At 40.8% G+C, this 19,137-nt stretch overlaps 1 protein-coding gene across 2 annotated transcripts in view; it reads right to left on the bottom strand.

Annotated features, from left to right (window-relative positions):
• Positions 1 to 662: 662 nt before the first annotated feature.
• ADGRD1 (adhesion G protein-coupled receptor D1) overlaps positions 663 to 19,137 on the bottom strand; it is a 428,743-nt gene continuing 410,268 nt past the window's right edge. For both annotated transcript variants that reach the window (XM_030219508.1, XM_030219506.1), the window contains 4 exons: positions 14,997 to 15,123; positions 11,629 to 11,670; positions 6,056 to 6,148; positions 663 to 2,355 (listed from right to left, as the gene is read on the bottom strand). In XM_030219508.1, coding sequence (XP_030075368.1) covers positions 2,260 to 2,355; positions 6,056 to 6,148; positions 11,629 to 11,670; positions 14,997 to 15,123 — 358 coding nt within the window. In that variant the 3' untranslated portion in view covers positions 663 to 2,259. The remainder of the gene's footprint in view (positions 2,356 to 6,055; positions 6,149 to 11,628; positions 11,671 to 14,996; positions 15,124 to 19,137) is intronic.

Here is a 19,137-nt window from a genome sequence, read left to right as displayed (position 1 = left end):
AAGCCTGAAGGCTATTGAAGTGGTGTTCATTCAGGTACAGTAGATATTTTTCTGTTCCTGGAGGACTCAAAGTTACAAAATAAAAGAGCTAAAGTGAGATTTGGACTTGGATTAAAATCCACTGCACTAACCACTAGGCTACTCCTGCTCTGCAGGGACATCTGTGTGGTCATTCTTCTATGAATGCTGCCAGAGAGACGTCCTTGTACCTGCTTTTTTGCCATTCATATGTTGGACATTCTGGGCCCCACAGGCACCTACATGCATCCAACGTGCGCCAAATTGGAGTTACCACCCGGTTACCATGTGGCTCTTGCGGTAATTTCAATTATGGCGCACGTACGCTATACGCATCTGAAAAATATTTTTTTGGGATGCACGTAGCGGACGCATGCCAAGTGGCATCTGATGCGTGTAGGTCATTAACGGCCAAATCTTTTACCGCTAGGTCTACAGCTGGCGATAATAAGGTCTCAGACCCAAAATGGATGTGCGGGAATTATGATTTTGCCACATATCCATTTTTGTTAAAAAAGAGGCCATTTTTACAGGTGCGCTGAAAAATGATTCTGCATGCACCCAAAACCCATGCCTACACTACCGCAGGCCATTTTTCAGTGCACCTTTGTAAAAGAAGCCCTCTATTTTTTAAAATAGCTGTTCATGCTGGATGTCCTCAGCACATGGACATCCATTTCACATATTTTCAAACAGGAAATCCTGACGTAGCTCCTGTTGGAAAATATATGTTAGATGGACGTCCATTTTGAATATTATGAGCTGGATGTTTCTATTTTGACTTGGACATCCTTTCAAATATACTCCTCCACATATTATGGTTAATGGTGAGAAAATAGAAATGTATTTTTGAAAAGGCTGTTTAAACAGGATTACAACAGCCATTAGGAATGTGCACTGAGATATTAAATCTAATTTCATCTCCAAGTCAAAAACCAATTAGAAGTGTAAGTCTATGACAAGTACTATTTACCATGTTAATATGAGAAGCATAAATCCTAAGATGAAATACCAAAAAATACACGATAATCAGTGAAGAAAAATTTCACTGACAAATTGTAATCTGAGGGCCATTAAAAGGTTTACTACATGAAAGAGTCACTTTGTTCCATTTAAGAGAAGCTGGCTAATCGTAATCATCTCTATCAAAGCCTAATGCAGACAAAGGCTTATCTTGTAAAAGAAAGAAAGTCCCTGTAGAAGAAAATAGAAAACCTGACCCGGAATCCATCACAGTATGGTTTGATATTTTTTTTTAATTTTGTCACAGTGTCCTTCCCATACCAGCTTAAGAGAGAGGATACAGAGCCAGGTTGTGGTTTTTTTTTTTCATCGTCTTTCCCAAAGCTATGGGTTATGAGTGTGTGCTGATTTCAGATACAAGGTTTTCATAAACCAGTTGGGAGTAATTTTAAGAGGAGATAACACCTCTATTTTTTTGGTAAAAAAATGAACAAACTGCTAGATATAATGGAAGATTTGTCATAGCACAGTCCTTTCATGTCCCTACCAACTGATTCTTTTAAGAATGTTGAATTTGTAGATAAGGGTATTTCTCACTAAAAAAAAAATGTATCTGTGAGATATCTATATTGGCTGCTTCAAAGATACAAAAAAACAAAAAACAAATAAGCTTCCATTTACCCTTTTCACAGCACTACTTAAAAGTCTACACTGGTTCTTAGTCACGCACAATTTGGGATGGACGGCTGACACTTTGATTTATTTACTTATTTATTTTTGCACAACTGTCAAATCCGTTTCTGCTTCTTCGCCTCCTGGCTTTGAGTGTTCTGTACATGCCTTACTGGGTAACTGGATTAGTAGAACATATGAATGCGAATGGGATTATACCGCAAAGGCAAAACAGTTGCTTGGTAGTAGAAAGCACAAATCTCCAGAGCAGAGGTTTACATCTGTCTTTTGGTGCACTGTTTCTTCAGTTTGAAAGGGGTTCAGTAGCAGTAATAGTTCATATACTTCAATGCGTTCATTCACACTGACCAGATGTGGAAACGACTGAACTTCTTGTGAGTTGTGGGTGCGGCATTTCTGAAGCACTAGCAGGTGAGGACTGTTCCCCCACCGCTCCATAACACATAATGTGTCCGCAGCATGCCATTAACGACAAGCGTGATTGGGTATTCAGCTCCTTCTGATTCTGACCGTATAAGGGTGAAGTGATAGATACAGTGAACGCAGTCTCACAGTCACTCTTGACAAAGTTGAGGCGGCCTAATGTCAGACAGCTGATAGATCGATCTTATTGGCTGAGTTGGTGCTCTTGTCCCAGGTGTTCATCCTTGTTGGGGCTGTACCTAATTTGTTCCCGTTCATCTGAAAGGCAAAACAATGGAACCATGAAGGGGCATTTTTTTTCAATAGTCGGCATCATTTGCAATGTACATGGGCCCTTTTAGCCCATAGTCAGAGCCAGCACAAGTGCTAGGCAAGATTAGGCAGTTGCCTAGCCCAGCAGCTTATGGGGCGGCAGACAAGAGTAACAGCAATCAAAGCAAAACAATAGATCCCAACAGTCACACAAACTTAAAGAACCATAAATGTGTACTTTTACCTCTAGGAAAGGTGGACATTTCCAAATAGCCCAGTTATCTAAGTAAATGATTTTTGGAACTTGCCCTCATTATTTACTTGTCTGTGATACACACATATAATAATATTTAAAAGTATGATGTATTTGGGGGGGGGGGGGGTAGGTAGGGAGTCTGACAGTTAATTTAGAGGGAGTTTAAGCACTGCTTCCTCTAAGCTGATCAGAAGTCCTCCACCTACAGTCCTGCCAATGGGTGGCACTATTTTCAATAGTGAGAGACAGGAAAGCTCTGCAGGACTCCAAGGAACCTGCCTGTCCCTAGAGATTGAAAACACAATACTGAAGCACCATCCCCCACTGGCAGCAATGCAATTGAGGACTCCTACTCAGCTCAGTAGCGTACCAAGGGCAGGGCAGTGGAGGCGGTCTGCCCCTGGTGCAGGCAGCAAGGGGGTACATGGAGCAAGCACACGGTTGTCGTCTTTGCCGGTCCCCTGCCCCCTCTGATGTTACTTCCTGTTCCGGGGCAGGGGATCAACAGATCCGACAGCCATGTGCGTGGTTCACACACCTGCTTGCTAGGAGGAAAGGTGGTGGGGTGATGCACTTCAGGGATGGGTGTGACATGCTTCAGGGGATTTGTGACATGCCAGGGGCACAGCGGCAACACGCCCTGGGTGGCAAACAAGCTAGGTATGCCACTGACTTAACTTAGAGGGAACAGTGAGCTTAAGGCTGCAAGTTCGCCTAGGGCACCCAGTACCTTTGCACTGGTCTTGATTACAACTGATTCTCAAAGGGAAAGGGTCTGATTCAGTAAATGGCACCCAAAGTTAGGCACTGTTATGAGCTGCTGTTATACAATTCACACTGAAAATGGATTTCCATGCCTAAACTTAGGCACGAGCATTTTTGCCATAAGTACATAAGTAATGCCATGCTGGGAAAAGACCAAGGGTCCATCGAGCCCAGCATCCTGTCCACGACAGCGACCAATCCAGGCCATAGGCTGAGGTAAAATCTTGCGTCTAAGTCCTGGTACTTACACGCGGAAAGGCAAATATTCCATAACATCATGCCTGACTTCTAGCCATAGCCCATAGCCACACCTACTTTGGAGTTGCACACCATAAAAGTTAGGTGCAGTGCTTGTAGACCCTAATTGGTTCCAATTAGTACTTGTCATGGCCAATTAATAGATCCTTAGTGCCAATTGCCAATTAAGTTGCATGTGGAAATGAAGACCACGCACAAAATTCTGCGCCTAACCCTTTAGGTGCTATTTATCCAATCCGGAGGAAAGTGAACCCATCATTTCCCTTTGAAAATGAGCACATGTGAAGTGCAGTTCTAAAATCAGCCATATCCCATTGTCCTTGCTATTTGGGCTGCTGAGTGGGTGGAGGGGGGCATAGTGAATGTACATTTTAAAATGTCAATTACATTCTAGTTTTCTCAACCTAAGCACATCCTGGGAATGTTTCTGTTTAACCCAGCAAGTACTTTTCAAGTCCTCATGTACGTTTGGCAGAACAACAGACTGCAATTTTCAACTAAGCCATTTTATCCAGATAAATGGCTCAGACAATCTTCCTCATTTTTCTTTTACAAAAGAACTGTTAATCAACAGATAAAGACATTGATCAATATTCCATTTCCTGGATGACCTGCAATCAAGACAATGCAGAAACAACTTTACTCCATTCCTTTGTCATACAGGGCCCTGAGAATCTGTTTTATTTTCTAGGAGGTATCGGAACTATGCATTCAAGAAACAAGAAGCAAAATGTTTACGAAGACAGCATTAGTGGTTAAGGGGTCCTTTTACTAAGGTACGCTGAAATATGACTTGCGGTAATGTAGGCGCGGGTTTTGGGTGCACGCCAATCCATTTTTCAGCGTGCCTGTAAAAAAGGCCTTTTTTAAAATTTTTGCCAAAAATGGACGTGCAGCAAAATCAAAATGGCTGAGCGTCCATTTTGGGTCTGCGACCTTACTGCCAGCCATTGACCTAGCAGTAAAGACTCATGCAGTAACCGGGTGATAATGACCTATGCGTGTCAAGTGCCACTTGGCACGTGTCCGATATGTGAGTCGTCAGCGCATTTTGGACATGCACCAAAAATGAAATTACCGCAAGAGCCACGCAGTAGCTGGGTGGTAACTCCATTTTGGCGCACATTGGGCTTAGTAAGAGGGCCCCTAAGGTAGCATCCCAGCTACTTTTAAAAAATATATACTTCTCTACAGTCTCATCCCCCTTTTCTTCCCCTTCCCTTTTCTTCCCCTTCCTGGACAATCGCATCCATCTTCAAACCTGCCTATCTATTTATATTTAAATTTCTCTAGGTAACTCTTTAACAGTTTTCAGTCTCTATACTGCTTAACCATTTTGAATCTGTGGATGAGGTAAGTGAATCAGGAATACCTATGAAAAATATGCAAACGGACAGTAGGCTGCATTGACGTCAATCACTACGGCTCATAAAGGGGCCCTTTATTAAAACTTAGCATGCTAACAGACATTGGATTCTATATATGAGTTGCTTGAGCAAATTGGATATGTGTCCAATTTGCGTGTGCATCTTAATTGAATAATGAGCCAACTGGGTAACAAGCAATTATAAACACTAATTGGCAATAATTAGAATTTACACATGCTTCTTCTTAGGCATATTCTATAAAAAGGTGTGCATAAATTTTTGTCTTGATTAGCCCTCTAGATCCCCTCTTTCAGTAGCTTGCTCTTTTTGTTGGTTCAGAATGACTCAAATTTCTCTTGTCTCCCTACTGTTATATCTACTAATGGTGCTGGCCTCCGTTCTGTAGGTGCCATTTTGAAAACTAGCAGTAGCAGAGTAGGAGCCATTGAGACTGGTCCCTGCCCCATTTGAGCAGATGGATGGAGCAAGATACTGAGAAGGGATTCAGAGGTGTAGGGGAAAGCTGAGAGGATTGTTTTTATTTTATTTCTATTTTTGTCAGTGTGGTCTTTTCACCTGGGGCTGTCTGTAGTATTCTATTTATTTCTGAAAATCAAACAAAATGAAAAACAAGCAAAATTTCAACTATTCCTTCTTTTGAAGGCAAATTCACTTTTACTCTGGTAATACCAAATATGGAAGAAAAATATTGCCCTCACCTTAGAATATGTTTGGGATGAAAAAACCCCAGTATGCATGAGGAGGAGATGAAAAGCCTGGCTCTCTCAACGTTTGCTTTTCCATATTGCTAAAGAGACTGAAAATGACCACCTTTTTCTCTGTGAGGACAGAGGATATGAAGAGGAGTTTTCGGTTCCCTTGAAATTCCAACTGGCAATCAATCTATCATAGTCAAACTGGTAAAGCCTAGATTCTCATAACACTATCAAAGGACTTTGCTTAGGCAAAAAAAAAAAAAAAAAAATGTCCCACACTGCAAAGACTAGATACTCTGTAGGTCCCCTGTTAGAAAAAGATCAGAAATGACCATGATACTTACAATGTCAGAGTTGAAAGGTTTCACATTAATGTTGCGAACAGAACTGCTAGTCAAGGACCAAACTTTGGTTTTGTGTTTGAAGGCAGCTCTCACCTTAGAACAAGCAGGAAAAGAAAAATAAATTAGAATGAGCTGGCAAGGATGACACAGTATAAACTACCATTATCCACTAAAGCAGGGCAGGCATTAGGGAGTGACAAACAGGGCAATTGCCCTGGGCCCCTATACTACAGGGGGCCCCCAAACCTGCCTGAAGCTGAAGAAGGCATAGGTTGAAGACCAGCATTGGGGCCCCCTCCCCAGTTTCTGCCCCAGGCCCCTAAATGTCTAACACCAGCCCTGCACTAAAGCAAATGCCCCAGTCAGTAAAAACAAATCAAACATTGTCCAAGCGGACTAAGCTGTTCATTTACTTTTCATTTGCTCAACAAAACAAAAAAGGAGAATGTCCCCTACAAAAGGAATGCCAAAGGACAAGGAAGTAGGGGTGAAGAAATAAAAAATGAATTGCAGAGCCTTGGAGTAAAAATTGATAAAACATAACCCCCCCCCCCCCCCCCCCCAATTTTCAGTACTATTTAATCGGTCATAGTAGCTGCTGACAGGTTAAATAGCGCTTAACCTGCTATCCACCGATATTCAGCTTATAGGAGTCTCAGCTGAACATTGACCAGGACCCACATAAACTCTGGCAGCCTGCACAAGTCTGGTCTGCTGCCTAGCATTGAATATTGGGCCTAACTGCTTTAGACTTTGTAATGAAGACAATCAGTGCTGATAATTGCCACTAATCAAGCAATTATTGACACTAATTGGCATTAATCCTTCAGTGGAGTGGAGGAGTGGCCTAATGGTTAGAGCACAGGTCTTGACATCCAGAGTGCTCAGTTCAAATCCCACTGCTGCTCTTTGTGATCTTGGGTAGTCACTTAACCCTCCATTACCTCAGGTACAAACTTAGATTGTGAGACCTCCAGGGACAGGGAAATACCTAGTGTACCTGAATGCTACTACTGAAAAAGGTGTGAGCAAAATCCAAATAAATTAATTAATTAGAATTTACACAGAGAACTGTCTAAGCACATTCTATAACATGATGCATGTAAATTCCAAGTTGAAAAAAAGGCATGTAATGGTCATGATGGGCATTTCTAAAATCTATGCGCATTGGCATTTACACCAAGTTTTGCTTGGCGTAACTACTCACAAGTAAATTTAGTCATATAGAATCTAGTCCAAAATTTGTGACAAAATATGTGATATTGTTATTCGATTGTTCTTTCTTCTGAGAATAATACATCTTGGTTATTGGGGCAATGTTTCCATGAAGCAGCTTCAAGCTGGGTGGGAGTCCTCTTCTGACCTTCCTGCTAATAGTGGTGGTAGTGGGAGGGGGGATGCAATATCATGCTTTCAACCACATTTCAACCACATTTGCTTATTTCCGATCTGACGAAGAAGGGTAACCTTCGACAGCTAATCAAGAAATGTATTACGTTATGTCCAATAAAAAAGGTATCATCTTATTTTCTTTTCCATGTTTTATTTTGTTTGATTTCCAAGATTGATTTCCAGATTGCCAAGACCTGTCATTTCTTTCTTTACAACATCCGTAAAATCCGCCCCTTTCTTTCCGAGCACTCTACCAAAACCCTCATCCACACCCTTGTCACCTCTCGTTTAGACTACTGCAATCTGCTTCTTGCTGGCCTCCCACTCAGTCACCTCTCCCCTCTCCAGTCGGTTCAAAACTCTGCTGCCCGTCTCATCTTCCGCCAGGGTCGCTTTACTCATACTACCCCTCTCCTCAAGACCCTTCACTGGCTCCCTATCCGTTTTCGCATCCTGTTCAAACTTCTTCTACTAACCTATAAATGTACTCACTCTGCTGCTCCCCAGTATTTCTCCACACTCATCCTTCCCTACACCCCTTCCCGTGCACTCCGCTCCATGGATAAATCCTTCTTATCTGTTCCCTTCTCCACTACTGCCAACTCCAGACTTCGCGCCTTCTGTCTCACTGCACCCTACACCTGGAATAAACTTCCTGAGCCCCTACGTCTTGCCCCATCCTTGGCCACCTTTAAATCTAGACTGAAAGCCCACCTCTTTAACATTGCTTTTGACTCGTAACCACTTGTAACCACTCGCCTCCACCTACCCTCCTCTCTTCCTTCCCATTCACATTAATTGATTTGATTTGCTTACTTTATTTATTTTTTGTCTATTAGATTGTAAGCTCTTTGAGCAGGGACTGTCTTTCTTCTATGTTTGTGCAGCGCTGCGTATGCTTTGTAGCGCTATAGAAATGCTAAATAGTAGTAGTAGTAGTATTGATAACCTTAAGAGTGGACTAACACGGCTACCACACTCCTCTACTTAACCACAAGGAACAAAGCACCTGCCTGCCCCTCACAATTGAAAGCATGATCTCATTGCACCATGCCCCACCATCAGGAACGCCGGCAGAGGACTCCTGCGCAGCATGGGGATAATGGTTAGGAGAAGCTTTAAATGTATACCAAAATCAAAATCAGTGTAGAGATGTGTGGGGGACAGGGAAAAAGGAGTCAAAGACTGGCACTTCGTAGCATGAGATGAATCAGTGGCAGTACTGATGGGAAAAATAAATAAAAGATTTTTTAGTTAGGGGTGGGTGGTAGCGACATATGTCACACATCAGGCTTTGCATAATCTCTGTTAACCTTAAGAAACTGATTATTCATGGCAGATATGTTCACATTATCAGAAGGCTCTATTATGCTCCACAGAGAATTTCTGGCAATAAAAAAATGCATAGCAAAAAATTTTTCTTAAAAAAAATACACAAAATCGGGTGAGATTTCCATATTCTTACCAATGTGCAGGATCTCTTGTTTGGTTGGCTGCTTTAAGCCTCATAAAATGTTAATATAAAATGGCACACTTAGTTATTTCAGTGCAGTTCTTAATTTAATGAAAATTTAATAAATGGCTGTTATTGAGGTTATAACTGCCTAAGCATATCTAATCAACTAACTGGCACGGGGGAATGAAGGGTAAAGAAATTTAGCTGCCTGGGGAAAAAACATTAATTTTGAACTGATTCCCTAAAGCGTCTGGCCTAGATTTGAAATCTACTGTGAATTAAACCAGTGTTTCCCAAGTCCAGTCCTGGAGAACTCCTTGCCAATCAGGTTTTCAGGATATCCACAATGAATATGAATGAAAGAGATTTGAATCTAATGGAGACAGTGCACGCAAATCTTGTTCATGCATATTCATTGTGGATATCCTGAAAACCTGACTGGCAAGGGGTACTACAAGAATGGACTTGGGAAACACTAAATTAAGCAATAGGCCTTGAAAACGTTATGTCCTCATTTGTCAAACCTGCAACAATATAAGGTGTCCTTTAACTGCTATCATTTGTATAAGGCACTAATCAACTGAACAACGTCTTATCTTCTGCCTTAACCGATATACTCATATCACCCCTCTCCTCAAGTCACTTCACTGGCTCCCAATCAGATACCGCATACAGTTCAAGCTTCTCTTACTCACCTACAAATGCACTCGATCTGCGGCCCCTCCGTACCTCTCTACCCTCATCTCCCCTTACGTCCCTACCCGTAACCTCCGCTCTCAAGACAAATCCCTCCTTTCAGTACCCTTCTCCACCACCTCCAACTCCAGGCTCCGCCCCTTCTGTCTCGCCTCACCCCACGCCTGGAACAAACTCCCTGAGCCCATACGCCGTGCCCCCTCCCTACCCATCTTCAAATCAATGCTCAAAGCCCACCTCTTCAATGTCGCCTTCGGCACCTAACCACTACACCTCTTCTCAGGAAAACTTATCTACCCCAACTTGACATTTCGTCCTTTAGATTGTAAGCTCTTCCGAGCAGGGACCGTCCTTAATTGTTAATTTGTACAGCGCTGCGTAACCCTAGTAGCGCTCTAGAAATGTTAAGTAGTAGTAGTAGTAGTAGTAAGTTTGATGGTATCACAGTGACATCAGAATATAGCTCCATTGCTTTTAAGATGAAATAAGGACATTGGAGAATGCACAGTATACTGCCAACTTGTGAAATAAAATGCCAGCAGCACAGAAGTAGTAAGAAAAAGAGTCATGTAGAGTGTTGAGGTGCATCTAACAGTTGTACAGCTCAGATCATAGGTGTCGGAAAAGGGGGAGCCATAGGAGCCATGGCAACTCTAAAATTTTTCTTTCCTGCCTCTCTCACTGTGAAGTGTTTATTCCCTTACCTCGTTCCCCCAGAGCAGCAATTCTATCAGTTGCATGAGAGGCATTGCATAGCTAACCGGCATGGGGCTTGAGCATCTGTGCATGCTCAAGGTCAGTCGGCTTCTGTCCCCTCCAAAATAGGAAGTTTGGAAAGGGTGGGAGCCAGATGCTCAAGGACCCACAATGGCTGTCCATATGATGCCTCTTCTGCAGCTGATAGTTGCTACTCCAGGGGGTGAGGTAAGGGTATAAATGCCTTGTAGCGGCAGTAGAGTGGTAGAGAAGGAGAAAGATACTAAAGGGAGGAATGCTGGACACTATGGGCAGGGGAGGGAGGAATAAGGAAAACAGAAAGGAAATGGATGCTGGAGGGGGAATGAGTAGGGAAGGAGAGAGATGCTGACTGCCATGGAGGGGGGAAGGAAGAGAGGTAGGGAAAGAGAAATGGGGAGAGGGAAGGGAAGGAAGAGAGACATGCTGGAGACCATGGGGGAATTGAGAGGGAGGAAAGGAGACAAATGCTGGACACCATAGAGGGACTATGGGATGGTAAGGAAGGGTTGGGGGTGAACTTGTAAATTCCCAAACAAAAAGGAAGAGAAATGTGACAGAGAAGGTCAAAAGTTGCATTGTAGAGCTGCTTCAAGCATGAACTTGAAGAAAGCAAATAGCCTAGAGAAACATAAAGAAGTTGTCAGAAAGAGATATAAATGCAAATCTGTAGCATTTGAATCAGCACAGACAGGTGATGTTCAGCAGGAGGCGACAGATCAACCACACGATCTTCAATGGCACAATGTTAAGCAATGCTCCAATTTCCTTTCCCCAGCTGGCAGGGAAACTTCATTTTAAATGCTGGATTTGCATCTCATCACCAAGATGTTAGATTTCCCTCCTCCAGTGTCATTGTCACATGCAAGGGACAACCAAAGATCAATGAGATGGAACAAACAATGACAGTTTCCTTCTGTTAAGGGGGTCTCTTATAAAAAGCATTTGTACAGCTTTTTCCTTTTTCAATCTGCACAATTTTGGAATAGCCTTCCCTTGACCATTAGGCAAGAAACATAACTCAGTCCATAGCTTGCTAAAACCCTTCTTTTTCATACATTTGTGTAACCATATATATTTACTGTGTTTATTTTTAGTTTATGTTATCCCAATGCTGTAATTGGCTTCTATTGGTTGTACATCACTCAGGACCTTTGGGGAATAAACAGTTTATAAAAGCCTAGATAAGATTAGATTAGAGTTGGCAACCCCTGTCACTTGTCTTTTGGTAATCAACATATCTACATAAGGTAACAATGATTTATTGTCTGTGCAACACAGGTACAATACATACCTCTGAATTCAGAAGACAGTGAAAGAGAAAGATGAAAAATCCCTTTGAAAAAAAAAAGAGAAAGAAGCCCCGTTAAAAGGTATTACTTGAATACTGTCTTCAACTTATTTACCATAAAAACAACCTGCCTTCTACTTTGGCTGTCATCACGTACATTCCAGAAGACCCATGGCTTTGACAGCATAGGCATGCAATCAGTCAAAGTATTCTATGTTTGTATCTTTTCTGTTTAATCTTTTTAAGCATATAATCTGAGATAAGAGCTGATTTGTTTGCTAGAGGCACTGTTAGGTAATTATGTTAAATCTAACCTCACAATAAGCCCATTGCCTTAAAAAAAATAACCTTACGTTCAAACCAAAAGATGCCAAGTCAGAGGGGCTCAGAAAATAAATTTTAACAAAATTTAAAGAATGAAGCATAATTGCAGTTTGATTGTACACATGCTGCTACTGTTTTAAAGCTCAGAAAGATTGATAATATGAGTAGAAGGCACTTTCCCATTACCAGTAAAAGTATAACCAGTAAGAATAGCTTATGAAGAGATTCATTGTTCCATTTTATTTCATGGAGGAGGACAGGGATGATAAAATACTAGCCGATAATGCTTGCATCTGTTTGTACTATGGATGTGTTGTTTGCAGTTCAAATTAATGAAAGTGAACAAGCTCAGTCTGATGCAGTCGCTCCATGCCTCTACACTACCATAGAAGAAATGAATGCTCAATGATATTGAATTGGTCTGAAAATCCCAACTATTTTCTGGTTTGGAAAAGTATTATTTTTCCATGGGACTACTGAAAAACAGGCAGAGTAACGTGAGTAACATAGTAAATGATGGCAGATAAAGACCTGTTCGGTCCATCCAGTCTGCCCAACAAGATAGTAGTGGTTGTGTGCTTATTTACATGTCATACCCAAGTAGTCCGCAGTTATCACCAAATTTTTTACTAAAAGATGCAACTGAAGTACCACACACTAAGATACATTTCCATGCATTATTTACCACAGGTCCTATTTGGGACCTACTTATTAATAGAGGGGCCCTTTTACTAAGGCACACCTAAAAGTGGCCTGCTCTGGGGTAGGTGCATGTTTTGGAAGCGTGCAGGTCCATTTCCTCAGCGCACTTGGGCTGAGACCTTACCACCATCCATTGACTTAGCGGTAACATCTAACACGCTAACCAGGTGGTAAGTGGCCAGCGCACATAATCTGCCAATTACCGCCGGGTCAGTGCCATGCAGTAGAAAGTAGAACATATTTTCTTCCGCGTGTTTTGGGCGCACATCAGAAATGAAATTACTGCATGGGGCACATGGTAGCCAAGCGGTAGTGCCAATTTGACATGCGTTGGACGCATGTAGGTGCCTACACGCCTTAGTAAAAGGGCCCCAGTATGCGTTAATGGTATTAGGGGTGAATTCAGTAAAGGGTACCTAAATTTAGGCACTGGAATACAGGGCGCTAAGGGCCAGATTCTATATATGGCACCTAAAAAATCCATGTGGTAAACAGTTCCGCCTAAGCGCGTTCCATAAGCGGCACCTAGAATTAGGCGCGGTATATAGAACACACTTAGTTGATATCCCAGTGCCTAAAACTATGTGCATCCATTGTACACCAACGAAAACATGGCCATATTTTATAACTACGCATGTAAATTTTGGAATGCCCATTTCCCCGCCCATAGCCATGCCCCTTTTGAACTGTGCACATTAGAATTTAGGTGCAATTCATTACAGAATACGCTTCGGGATTTAAGCAGGAAAATTCTAATTATTCCCAATTAGTGCTCATTATTGCTTGTTAAGTGCTGTTATCAACACTGATTTTGTTAAGTCAATTAAGTTACGTGCATTGTAATAGAATATGCTTAGATTTCAGCATGGAACGCTAGGCGCACTATATAGAATCCGGCAGTAAGTGTGAATTCCATAACGGCAATTCTTCATGGAACTGCTATTGTAGACTACTGGCTTAAGTCTGCATTTTTGTGCCTAACTTTAGGTGCAAGCATTAAATGCTCATGCCTACGTAATTAGCATCAATTAGTGCTTGTTAAGGCCAGTAATTGTTATTGCCAATTAAGCACCAATTGACCCAATTAGTTTAGGTGTGTAAATGACCTTATTCTATACAGTACCTGTGCACCCAATTGCACACCTATTGTTTAGTGCAATTTATAGAATAAGGGGGTTAGCATGTGCTAACATAGTAGCATACGTTAGTAAATCTACAATTGGGTGGCAGTGAGCTTCATCTAGTGACTGGAAGCTTGGAAGGAACATCCATTCTATTGTAGGCAGCAAATAGAGTTTCTCTCTGTACTCAAAAGTAAATCAGGGGTTCACTAAAGACCCATGACAAATGGTGGGGAACAAAATGAAAGCAATGCTGCTCACCACTAGCAGGTATTTTCTGTAGATAGGATTGATAAGGCACACAAGTGAGTGATATCACACAATGGTGCAAGACCAGAACTGCTCCCCAGAGCTCAGAACTTAGTGTAAAGTTCTGAGCATGTGCAGCTTTTCCTACGTGCAGCAGTCTCCTGGGCTTCTCAGTTAGCACCAAAGCTCAAATGGTTCAGGCAACTCTGGGTGAGGTGGCAGGGATTGTGTAACATCAATCCTGCTGTCTACAGAAAACAGCTATTACAGGTGAGCAACATTGCATTTTCTTTTGTCAAGCAGGACTGAGTCAGGCACACAAATGGTTGACTCCCAAGCTTAGGGATGCTCAGTCTTAAATTGCCAGTCCTTTTGAGCAGCCCGCCTAGCTCACATGAGAGTTGCTAGCTTATGGGGACAGATTGACCAAAGGTACTGTCTTGTGCTAAAGCCTGGTCCAAACAATAACGAGCAGTGAAAAATATGAAGAGAGGACCATGTAGCTGCTTTACAGATGGTTGAGTTGTTTTTCTAAATTATTCAGTTCTTCTTATTTTTGCAGGTGAGAGCCTATTTATAGTCTAGCCTATGGATGGCTTTCTCATGAGAATCTGAATGGGGCTTCAGACAGAAAGTAGGAAGCACTATTTAATCATTTCAATGAAAAGGTATGACAACTTTAGGCAAGAACTTGGGACGTGTCCAAAGAACACATTTGTGATGATAGAATTGGGTACATAATTCCTATGTAACCAAATGTTATCATATACTCTCTAGCTGAAGGGATTGTTACTAGGAAGAGTACTTTCCAAGTTAGGAACTTCAGAGACACTACATCTAGAAGTTCAAAAGGAAACTTCATGAGCACAGCAAGGACCACATTTAGCCCCCATGGCACAGGAGAATTCTACAGTGGACGCTTTACATGAAACAGTAATAGGATCAGGACCAGATTATTTTGCATTCTGTACTTACTTGCAAAGAATTGAATATTGCAAACATATACTGAAATATTATTGCATGATCATTAACTGCAAGAACACCAAAGATCCAAGAACTTCCCAAAATTGGTAACAGTACTGCAACTGCTTTCACTGTCAACCTATAAAAACACACACAAAAAAAAAGGTCAATCCATTTAAAAAACAATCAATATTAAACATCTGATCCAACAAAAGTTATATTACTGTCAATTTTTAATAAGTTACGGAAACAAGAATGTCCATGACTAGGTGAAAACACTGAACAAGAATAAAGAAGGAGAGAGATTACACTAAGGGGGGAAGTTATCACCAGAGCCTTCCATTGTACTGTTAACCCATGTTGTTAGTAACTAGGTCTCATTGCATAAAATGGGATCTGTGCTAAAATAGCACAAATTAACAGTGGTCCATGTTGATAACTTTACCCTTTAGTGTGAAGAGTTAATATTATGATGTCATAAAGCCTTATTCCACCAATGTAGAGCCAATCTCATCAGTGATGTCACAATAGCTTGACTGCCCTAAACTTTGCTCACTTTTATTTATTTATGACATTTATATCTCACATTATCCCAAACAAGTTTGAGTTCCATGCAGCTTACAATAAACAGTATTGGATACATAACAAAGAATAATGCATAAGAAAGTAATTTGTTGTAAGAATCCAATTTTACATTACAGTATCATAAACATACTGGGATAGCTATGGATGTTTAACATTTAGAAAATCTATTACGAATGAGAAATTGTACATGAAGTAAAGAGAAAGTTAATGGTAAACAGAGTAATAAACAATTCAGGTAATAATTGTTTGAGATATGGTTGTTCTTTGTGAGGGTTTGTATGAATAGGGATGATCTGAGGATTTTGCGGAATCTAGTATATTCCTGTTTATTTCTTATTTTAGGTGGTAAGGAGTTCCACCATTTGGTTCCTAGGTAAGTGAAGTCTGCAGCGTGGATAGTTTTGTAGATCACTTTTTTGCAATTTGGGAGGTGTAGTCTGAGATCGTTTCTTGCCTCATATTTAGTGTTTCTTTGAGGTAAGTTTATTAATGGTACCACTATCACATCTGTATTAAAACTAATCAACATTGATCTCTTAATTTGGTTACTTAATCACATTGTTATTATCTAACACTATATTCTACCTACATTTTGCATATCCGATATGCATTAATTATTTCCTTCATTTGTAATTTTCTTGATATCTAAAATATCTTATTGTAACAGTACTTTGTTCTTCTCTTACCGTTTATGACAATTGTCATTGCGGCATAATGTAAACCACATTGAGCCTGCAAAGAGGCGGGAAAATGTGGGATACAAATGCAGCAAATAAATAAATAAATAAAATATAGTCTGGAGCTGTGCCATTTAGTATTTGAAAGATAAAGGTACATAATTTGAAGGTGATTCTTGCATTGATGGAAAGCCAGTGCAATTTGATTAATAAAGGGGAGGCACTTTCAAAACGAGAGATTTTGTATACGAACCTGGCTGCAGTGTTTTGAGCTGTTTGGAGGTTTTTCAATTGGTACTCCTTACAGCCAGCATATATGGCATTACAATAATCGAATTGGGATCATGTTAATGATTGTACCAATAGTCTGAATGTTTCTGATGAGAAATAGGGTCTGATCCTTTTTAGTTTCCAAAGAGACCTGAAAGATTTTGTGATTACTGAGGAAACTTGATTATCAAATGTTAAATGTTTGTCGATATACCTAGAATTTTCAGATTATTGTCAGTGGGGAATGAAATGTTGTCAATTGTGAAACTGTTGTAGTCCTTTTGGTCAAATAGGTTGGTAATGACCATGAATTTAGTTTTTTACATATAAGAATGATTTTGATTTCTAGATATATTTCTGAGAAGTTATCAATGTGGGCTTGTTATTTTACAGTTAATCCCAGTCATAGTAACTAGGTCTCACTGCATAAAATGAGACCTGTTCTAAAATAGTATGAGATAGTGGTAAAATAACATATTAGTCTACATTGATAACTTCCCCACCTTAGTGATGTCACAATGGTTTGATTACCCTATATTTGGCTCACTTTTGTTTCATATAGCAGTAATTTTGATTTCTAGATACATTTCTTTTTCCTTTAATTAAGGGGAAAGTTATCAACATGGGTTTCAATTTAAGACGTTATTTTACTGTTAACCCCAGTTGTTAGCAACTTGAGTTCATTGCATAAATTGGGATCTGTATTAAAATAGCACAAGTGGTAAAATAACATCTCTTAACAGTAGCCCACATTGATGACTTCCCCCCTTTAGTGTGAAGAGTCATTCGCTGGTAACCAGAGCTAATATTGTGATGTCACTGCTTGCTCTGGGATTGGGATTCCATAATCTTGCTACTCTTTGGGGTTCTGGAATGTTGCCACTGTTTGGGTTTCTGCCAGGTACTTGACACCTGCATTGGCCAATATTGGAAGCAGGATACTGGGCTAGATGGACCATTGGTCTGACCCAGTATGGCTATTCTTATGTTCTTATGATGTCATATTGCCTCATTCCACCAATGCCTAAGAGCCAAACTCATCAGAGATGTCACAATGGCTTGATCGCCCTATACTTGACTCACTTTTATTACATATAGCAATGATTTAGATTTCTAGATACAGGTGGGCTACCATAAAGACATATTATTTTCCTGTTAACCCCAGTTATTAGTAACTAGGTCTCACTGCATAAAATGCAACCTGTGGTAAAATAGCAGAGTTAGTGGTAAAATAGCTCACTTTAATGGTAGCTTACACTGATAACTTCCGCCATAAACCATGATCTCCTGCTACCTTAGCCACAGGAGTTGGTCCCCTATTGCCATGTAAAATGGTGTAGCTATGAAACACCTCCAAACTTTGAGGTTTACACTTGAGAAAAGAGACAGAATTTTACTTAATCTTATTAAAAATGGCTGTGATTTTCTGAAAGGCAATTCTATAACTGGGTGTGCGCGCAGTTACTCCCAACCTGCATGCATAAGTGCACCAATTAGTACACTTATGTGCCCAAAAGCACTACTCAGTATTCTATAAGGTAGCATTTAAGTGCCATAGCATGTGTGAGGGGGGCATACACATGGGCATGGTGCAAACTTATGTGCATAACTTATAGAGTGCTATAAGTTACAAATACTGCATGGCACACTTAAGTGTACCATTTTATGCCAGCCATTAACCAGGTGTAGGTAGATGTGCCTACAGTAGGTGTATTGGTGCTGATTTGCACTAGTATTCTATAAAAGTATCTTGGTACCATAATATTATTATATTATTGCTCCTCAGCATGTAGCATCAAGGTGCAAAGTTATTGAATTGCACCAATAATCTTTTAATGTTTCCCATTATGTACCAAGGGTAAAAAAAATGCTTATAAGCAGTTCCAGGGAGGTGGTAGAACCTTATCACCCACTAGCAAAGATAGCATTTTAAACCTGACAGTGGACAAAACTGTGTTGTGTAGTATCAGATAGGCTAAGCTCAAACGTGAATGGCAGGGTGGTATATTAGGCAAGAAATGACTGAGCACTTCTTGCAGTATCATGTAACAAATGCTCAGTGATATCACAGTCTATTCCATTCCTGTATGAAGATTTCTATTCATTCAAATCATTGAATGTTCTAATACATTTCCTATGAAGGGGTTACATTTGCGTTATGCTGACATTGCAACTATCATGTCTGATGTAAGAATGTTCCTTCATGCTGCCTATTATGGTTTAACATTTATACCCTGCCGACATTTATCTCTGCAGGGTTGATTATACTGCAGCTGCTCGGGACAGACAGCATTGAAATAGAGTCACTATGGCCGCCCTTGCCATGGCTGCTGGAGCACCTGTGGGACTGCCCTACCAACTAGGGATGGGCATTCAGAAAATTTTCATTTAATGTCAGTTTCCATGTCATTTAGAAGGATGTTCGTTTTCTTCAAGAGTTCCTTCCTCCCCTTTGTCATCATGGGAGACAACACGAAACAAACATTTCCTGGGCTCCTTTCTACTCTCTGTCAGGAGCAGACCCCCCCCCCCCCCCCACCACCAACATTCCCAGTAGTTCCCTGCCCCTATAGCACAACAGGCCTACCTGAATCCTTGATGGTCCAGATTTAAAAATCTGA

This window comes from Microcaecilia unicolor, chromosome 11 (assembly GCF_901765095.1).
Source record: "Microcaecilia unicolor chromosome 11, aMicUni1.1, whole genome shotgun sequence".
NCBI lineage: Eukaryota > Metazoa > Chordata > Amphibia > Gymnophiona > Siphonopidae > Microcaecilia > Microcaecilia unicolor.
Note: the sequence above shows the minus strand (reverse complement) of the source record. Positions and strands in the feature narration are given on the sequence as shown.